General features: G+C 37.3%; 1 protein-coding gene across 1 annotated transcript; it reads left to right on the top strand.

The window, feature by feature from the left end:
- Nucleotides 1–7394: 7394 nt before the first annotated feature.
- LOC122039840 (transcription factor MYB86-like) lies at nucleotides 7395–8413 on the top strand. The gene is made up of 3 exons (XM_042599267.1): nucleotides 7395–7579; nucleotides 7696–7825; nucleotides 7923–8413. The coding sequence occupies exons 1-3, from the start codon at nucleotides 7438–7440 to the stop codon at nucleotides 8365–8367; spliced, it is 717 nt and encodes a 238-aa protein (XP_042455201.1). The 5' UTR covers nucleotides 7395–7437; the 3' UTR covers nucleotides 8368–8413.
- Nucleotides 8414–8924: the final 511 nt, after the last annotated feature.

The following is an 8924-nucleotide window of genomic DNA, read 5'->3' as shown; positions in this document are numbered from 1 at the left end:
GACCGAGCTACTCGTGAGTGACTCAACTCACTTACACCCCTAATCGACACCAATCAAATCGTTTAAATTAAAATTGAACAAATCAATTTTTTAACCTAAAAGAACCGATAAAACTTTTATTAAAAATCAAACAAATTAAACTAATACAACATCGATTAAATAGATTGAAAATGGAAATAATTAAACTTTTAATTGAATCGAGATCGGAAAAGGAGAGTCACAAATTATGAAATTAGTAATTTTAAACTTATTCCAATTCGGAAAAGTTAAATTCAATTTAATTAAATTTTAAAATTAAGACCGAATCAATTTAACTAAAATAATTAATATTTTAAGAAAAAAATCTAATTAATGAAACTAAACTTTTAATTTCAATCGATTCCATGATTAATTCTGTCTTTTAGTCACCCGTGTTTCTCTTTCATCGAGGTCTTTGTTGCGTTGCTCCTCTAACGGAGGACCCCAATTTGATACGGGATCATATTCAAATATATAGTCTCTCGTTCAAATAAAAGTATTTTCATTTCACAGAGAAAATATATTTTGAAAATTCTGGATATTTTGGAGTTAAACCTGTGGATTTTTCCATGGAACAAAATTCAAAATTCTCGGATGAAGGAGAATTGTTAAACGAATACTAGTGATTGTGCACATGCATTGTGTGTATAATATAATACATTGAAATCACATTGATTTTTTATAATAAAATTATATTAATTAAAATATTTTAGTATTAAAATAATAAAGTAGAGTTATTACATAAAGTATCTGACTTTTGAAATCCGAATTATTTGGGTCTTTGAAAATCCGAATTGTTTAGATTTTCGAGTGTTACCTTATGAAAAAAATTAATTTAATTTAATATTATACTTATCTTAGTAAAAAAAATTAAAAAATATATATATTTTTTAACAATGTCGATCTAAAATATTTATTGAAGCTTCTTTGATCATAGTGTTATCAATTCTAAGATGTGAGACTAAAAAAAACTATATTTTTTTTATATAAAACAACAAGAGAAAAATAATGATGAGAAAAATTCATAATAATATGTCGCAGTTGAGTCTCGAACTCTAGATCATTGTTTGTCTTGCTTGTGGAATTACTAATAAATCTTAGAATTATTTTTAGTGTGAATAGAAAAAAAGATATTAATGTAAATTTATTTTAAGCTTCACCAAAATTAATTAATAAAAAAGAATTTTTTTTAATAAAACAGTAAAATATATATAATCAGAATCCATTAACGGGACACAATGATGCGATTCTCCACAGGATTTTACACTTACAATTTATTTAATCAAGTTAATAATTGCGATAACATGATGAATCCGATCATTGATGATGAGAAATAAATTATAATTTCTCTAATTTGAAATAATTATTATTTTGGGCTTATCTCGTCATGCACTTGGCTAATAAAATAGTGTTAAAAGATTCCTATTGGTTTAAGAGCTTGTCCTTGTCAATTATATGCTCTATTTCATACATTAAACAGGTGAGGGGATGAAATGAATTAATCTTCAAATTTATGTTACAACTAGTGACGGATTTAGGAAAAAAAAAAGGTGATTAAAGAAGAAAGTTGGAGTTTATCTTCCTTCTCACTGTCCCTCGGACTGATGAAATTTTCCGAAAGCAAAAGAGTGCTCAAATATATCCCCGCTCCCCTAAATCCGTCACTACTTGCAACTACGTATGTATTTATCGAAGAGGAAATTTTTTTACAAATTTATTATAGCTGGATAAAACTGTGGATGCTTAGTGGATGCTTGCCATTGCGGCATAGGATATTCTACTTTTAAAATTATTATTCAAGTGATCATTTTAGTGTAATATTTAAGAGGTTTGAGTGCTAATTAAATCCAAGTAATCTTCTCATTCATGCATCCAAAAAAAATAAATAAATTATGGTGCAATACAATACTCATTACTTGGGCGATGAATTTAGCAAGGAATTCAATTAGCTAGTTATCGACCTTTCCATTATTTAAATTCGCATTGTAAAAATGAAAGGGAGAGGAAAAGATATATATGTTAGATATATCTATCCATATTAAATTCTAAATACATCAATGATAGAATCAATTTCTTATTGAAATAAAAAGTTCATCCTCTCTCTCTCTATATAAACTAATGGTGTTCCCTTGGATGGGTCTAGTGACTAGCGCATGAGGTGTTGTCACAATGAGGTATGAGGTTCGAATCTCGGCAAAGCCGAGGTAAATATCTCCCTTATGTGCTAGTCACTATTCCAAAGGTTAGTAGTCGCCCGTGATTTACCTCCTTCGTGTTGACCCTGGGACAAGTTGGCGGGGGCGCTAGGGGCGAGCGTATTCGCCTTTTGCCATAATATATAAACTGATGGGGATGGGGATGGGGGATGGACAAAAAACAAAAAAAATAGATAGAAGCATACAATACACTTTTTCAATATAGAAACAAGTATATTTTCGGGTTGTTAAGTAGATTATTAAAAATTTTCTTATTGACATATTTTTTTTTATATTTTATATTTATTTGGTGATTACTTTTTTCGCCATCCATCAATGAGATACTTATGGTTTGATACATAATTAATTTTCCACCCGTTATAAAAGCTAGATGAGTTGATTCGATAATCAATATTTCTTTTTTAAAAAAGTCTGAAAGAGTTAGATTGCCCTTATTAAGGATTGCATCTAGATCCATCTCTTTTCTTCGAATTAAGGCTAGAGCTATAGAACTTGGATCCGTCAATCTAAGTAAAGTTTGAACCGATGCAAGTCCGTTTAGATTGGTGCGAAGCCATAAATGTATATTTTAGCATCAAATGGTACTCTAACGATGAAGCAAGGTGATTTCATTCACCCTAAGAGTCCTTGATCGGGCTCACGGCAAAATCAAGGAAAATAAATCATGATACCAAACTACCAGATTTAATCCTCAGGAGAATAAATCTCACGGGAATTGACCATTGTCCAATGAAATAATTCTGTCAATTAATTATACCTATGGAGGCAAATGGTACCCTAACAAGTTCTATAATTCTCATGATCAAGAATTATTCGTCCTCATGGGTTAACATAATTGGTACTTACATGAGTGTTTATTCTAATAAATCCTTATGATTTATGATTCTATCTGAAAGCTAGAGGTGGAGCTAGCACTAGATAGGTGGCTACAACATTGACTGAGCAAAGATTGCTGGATTGAATCAAGGACCCTTGGTTGGTGCACTAAGCTCCTTGCACACACTCAAACGAGCTAACAGAACGTCAGTGGCCAAAAACTAGGGAAAGGGTCCCTAGCGAAGGCCCTCCGACACTCAAGTTAATGTATCACCTGAGTGGGAAGTAGAACAATAAGAATGAATAACAAGACGCACGCATAGTACAATACATGAAGTGTGCATACCTTCCCATCGGAGATGACCCCCTATTTATATATCACCTCTATGACCTCCGTAATCATGAGATGACAGAGAACGTTGAGTGTCAGAAGTTGTTACACAGTGGAATATACGCTTCCTAGAAGGTGTATAACCAGTCTGAGGAATCTTCCGCTACCTATGCCCACCTTTTTTTGTAACTGATACCATCAATGAAGCAGTTGAAGGAATATACAATCATAATATGTTGGCCGAGGGGAAGCATAATCACCTTCGAGGAAGGTTCCCTGAACCTGTATCATCTCAGAAGAATATTATCTGAGAAACGGTTGTTATTCTCTTACAAGTTGTTAGGATTCTCTAATAATCTTATTTTCTAAGCATATTTCATTTGGGAGTTGTCCTGGCCAGGTAAATGTTATGGCGAACAATGAATGAAACCTTGAGTTTTACAAGGCTGTCCAGCACTTGACACCGCCCTGATACATATGTGGTAATGTTGGAGATTTGAGTGAAATACCATCTGTTAGTATTAGTCCTAGTACTAATTATGAGATTATAATAAAGGGCTCCTTTTATATCATATTTCATTATTAATAAAGGCAAAATTGGTTATTATATTTACTTCAATTCAGTGCTGAATGAATAAGTACAATAATGTCATAGAGTAGGAGGTTCTAATCTACAACATATCAATTAGTTGAATTGATAGTGAGATATTGTAGATATACATAGAACACTACTCTGAATTATTTCTAGTCAAGCATTAATATGCAAGGACAATATTAATGCGTTGAGACTAGCATGTAGGTCAACAGATGACTTAATCTCACAAGTCATGGATATGAGATATCAGGTTGATACATGAGTATATATACTGAATGATCCGTCATGAGAATGTTTCATGGATCATTATATAAGTGTCATAAATATTCTTATGTGACTATTAGTATGAATAGTTCTTAGACCTGAAATCACTACAGTTCCCTACATAAGGAGTTGTATACTTTGGTATCGACAAACGTCACCCATAACAGGATGGATCATAAAATCGATCACTAGGTATACAATAAGTTATACGGAGGAATGTGAATAATGTAGATGAGATCCATCCCTTCCATATAATGGAAGTGATATCTATGGACCCCTTGATTAGTAGGACACAAGAATGCATGATCATGCTTAAATGAGTCAATATGTAATATTGAGCTTATTTGATTGAGTGTATCTACTTAGAGATTAAGAAACACAAAGATTGATAAGAGGATGATATGGTCTATGCTTCATTAATTAATCTAGATATTAAGGATAGAAGGATTGAGCCATACAAAATAATAGACACGGAAAGATTAGGTCGGATCTTGACATTCTTGTCACTTGGGTAGCAATAATGCCTTGCTAGATGTCACTCATTGTTTATGTATCTAAAATAGTTTTAGAGACATTGCCAACGTCACGAGAATCTATTGGGTCACACACAAACAATAAGTCAATGGATGGATTCATATGATCGATCATTGGATTAAGTCTAATTCAAATTGGACTCATTGAGTTAGACTCAATTTGATCCAACTATTGGATGGAGTCAAATTCGAATTAGACTCATTGAGTCAATTGGATTAATGATTAATAAGTTGGACTCATTAAGTGATTTCATGAATTTGAATTCATGAAGAAAGAGGAGTGTACAATTTGAATTACTCATGCATTAGATGCATTTGATGAAGAGTGAACAATTTGAATTACTCATGCATTGGATGAAGACAAATATTAATATCAATTAAGGCAATTGACATCAATGCATAAGGAAATTTCATGAATCTATAAAAAAGGTTTTTGAATTTATTTTCATGATGAGTTTTTAGTATTCTTGCTCTTTTTCCTCCTCTCTTCACTTGGCCGAAACTTCCAAGAAGGGTTGCTAGCACAAGAGTAATGATATACTCAAGGAAAAAAACTGAAAGAAAAGCTCAAGGAGAGACATATAAAGTCATGACCCACCATTTTACTTTTTGTGGGTCCCATCACTTTATGTGTCTATCCTTGAGCTTTTCCTTGAGTTTTTTTCCTTATGCATATCATTTTTCTCTAGCACAACCTTTGGTTGTTTCATTCTCCACTTTGTGAGTTTGTGAGACAAACGAGGCTTGTTCGTGTGGATACCATAGAGGCGCGACCACTTGATCGCGTTAAGATCCGCATATAAAGAAACATTGCTGTCGGGATTGCGAAGGGCACGCACCAAAGGTATACCTCCTTTTTATGAGAAACTGAGTATATGGTTTCCTTTTGCATGGATCTTCTGGAAAGGAACTAGATGTTTTCCGCTGCTCTTTCGCGTGTTTAGCGTCCTAGTTCCTTACACCATCCTATCCTTAGGGACGCCTGAACATTTGTTACGGTTCTAAAGATCTGAGTGAAATAACATCCTGTCCTTAGGGACGCCCGAACATCTGCTACAGTTCTGGAGATCTGAGTGAAATACCGTCCTGTCCTTAGGGATGCCCGAACATCTGTTATGGTTTTGAGTAAAATCATAAAAATGGGTCCCTTAAGCACAAACAATTTCATGGCCGTCTTGTCGTATACAAAGCTGCTAATCTCTTAGAGAATGGGAAATTAAGCCCCAAGGGACAAAACTAACCTTTCGGTGGATCATCCTCACAACTGGGGACTAGTTCCTATTCACTATAGTAATATCTCGAGCTGTTCAGATTCAGTCGGGTTATTGAGACCTACTCGACTATACCTAGGACCGGGGTGTTCGTTCCTCAAGCAAGATCGATCCTTAGGTCGACCGTCCTTGAATTGGGAGCCTTAGTACTGGATGAGATGTTAATCTCTACCCAAGAGTGAACCTTTGACCGTCAACTTTTCTTGAGTTGGACTTCCATCTCACCTTGAATTCACCTTCCATGTCAGGCTAAAATCTTAATTTAACATCCCATATCAATCTTCACCTGAAAAGCTTGGGTCTAATGATATATTTTTTTATTCCATTTGGTAATATGATCAAACTGAACTGCATTACTAGTTTATTAGACTGTACTTCACTGCAGTATATGCCCTGCTTTGTGAAATTTCTTGCGTCAGAATAAATGGTAGCGCCTGCTTTGGAAGTGATCCGGTGATAGGGTGGGACCCACTTGGTAGAGGGTCAAGATGATCAACACCTCGGGAGTTCCTCCTATCGGACGACCCTTCCTTCTCGATCGGCGCAAGGAATATCCGATCCGACACTACGACAGCTCAGCCAAATACCGAGCTTCTGACGCTAAAAAAACTCAAACATGGAAAGACAAAGGCCGAGCGGCCGTCCCGCTCGGTTGAATAGTGGACACAACCCCGACCAAGCAGGCACGACTCCCTTGCTCGACAGGATGGAGCCGAGACAGTGGACCGTTGGCCGAGCGGACTCTCCCGCTCGGCCTGACCATGAGGTCACCCGGATGACAGATTGACCGAGCGACTCTCCCGCTCGACCCAATAATGGACAAAAGGGGCAGTTGACGATATCTTCCTAGGGACTAGTATCATCGACAGGCGACATGGTCGGCGGCAGGGTCGGATGGAGAATCGTGTGGTGGAAGCTTCCAATGTCATGTTCGGGATATGCTCGGGTTATTAAGGTATGATGTGAGACATGCTTTTCCGACACGCCCTTTCCAGGTATGCTTTGAGGAGCGTGCACGCGCCTCCCTAGAACCCTATATAAGGACCCCCAGGTTTCGACGGAGGCGACTGACTTGAGCGTCGGAGGGTCATCGTCTGGGAACCCCTCTCCGGCTCGGCACTAACGACTTGTGATTGTAAGCTTAGCTCGTTGGAGGTCTTCGTCATCTTCAGTCTACATCCAATCAACATGAGCACCATCTCCTCAACGTCCATCGACTCAACTCTCGGACAGGATCAGAGAGTCATGGAAGATCTTGATTGATCCTGGGAAGATGCTTTTCTAAAGGCCAGCGATCAGTGCCCCACCATCGGATAATCAAATCCAGTCGAAATGAGAGGCAGTTAAATCATCCAACCGGCCTGCACATGCATTTGACCACATCACCAATTGCATGGCCATGCAGGGGAGGCACTCTGGCTGCTACAAGCAGAAGCTGAGGAAAGGTCTGTGGTCGCCGGAGGAGGACGAGAAACTCTTCGACCACATCACCAAGCATGGCCATGGATGTTGGAGTTCAGTCGCCAAGTTAGCAGGTACGTACCGTACATGTATGGTAGCTACTTAGTTCTATCTAGCTCTTCCTAATTAATCTTAATTTGAATAATGGATTGATCGAGGGGGAAAAAACTTTGGGGATCCAATTTTTCAGGTTTGCAGCGGTGCGGGAAGAGCTGCAGGTTGAGGTGGATAAACTACCTCAGGCCTGATCTCAAACGCGGCACCTTCTCTGAGGAGGAGCAGAGGCTCATAATCGAGCTCCATGAACTGCTAGGCAACAGGTGGATGATCTAGTTAGAACATCGATCGAATTTAATTATCTGTCGATCGATTCTGTGACATTTTGATTTTTTTTTTTTTTTTGTTTCCTCCCTTCAGGTGGTCTCAGATCGCCTCCAGGCTGCCCGGAAGAACAGACAACGAGATCAAGAACTTCTGGAACTCCTGCATCAAGAAGAAGCTGAGGCTCCGAGGGGAGAAGCCGCCCGACGACGAGCTAGCCACGCCGTCGATGATCGAGAATTCGAACTGGTTCACCGGCGACAGCAGCAACGGCGGCGACACTTTCAGTACTCCGACTGCAAATCTACCTCGAGATGCTTCCTTTCTGCCTTTCCGGTATTCGGGAACAATGGAGCTGCAGAGCTGTGCTCCATGGCCGGCGTTGCCGCCGAATGAAGGAGCTGAAATCCACACCGGAGGCGAGCCAGAGGACCTCAAGTGGTCGGAGTACCTCGACGGCACCATCAGATTCATGTACGGGATCGACAAAGGTGGGGAGCAGCAGCAGCTGAATCTCCATGTGCAGAAGAACTTCGAATAATTTGTCAGGCTGACAATTTTTATTTTTATTTTTTTGTGATTTTTGTTCCCATTAATAATAATAATATTTATTTATTTATTTTTGTGATGATTTAAAAACAAAAGAGAATCTTGAGTCTGCATCAGCTTTCCTATTTCATAATATTGTTTCTGAAGAATGGCAACGTCAACTTGACGCAATAATGTGAAGAGACAAGTGCATGCAGCTATCAACATGTACCTGTCCACTTCTTGCTTTAATCATCTGAAAACTACTGGAGCAGTCCCAGAAGTTCTATTTTATTCCAGACCAAAATACGCACTTGCAATTACGAAATTATCATCCAAAATTTGAGATTTATTTCTTAAAAAAAAATCATTTTCTAATTTATGCCTGATGTATTTAAAAAATAACATTGTTATAATATTGATTTTCAAACTACAACATCATACTAATATTGATTGGTGTTATTTTTTAAAAATTAAAATCCTATTGGTATTGTCAACATCAACAATTGATGGAAGGAAGATATAAAATGAAAAATAAAAAAGAAATTTAAAAATTAAATATGTTTTTTT

The sequence above is a fragment of the Zingiber officinale genome, chromosome 2A (genome assembly GCF_018446385.1).
Source record: "Zingiber officinale cultivar Zhangliang chromosome 2A, Zo_v1.1, whole genome shotgun sequence".
In the NCBI taxonomy this organism is placed as follows: Eukaryota; Viridiplantae; Streptophyta; class Magnoliopsida; order Zingiberales; family Zingiberaceae; genus Zingiber; species Zingiber officinale.
The sequence above is the reverse complement of the archived record's forward strand: the minus strand, read 5'-3'. Positions and strand labels throughout refer to the sequence as shown.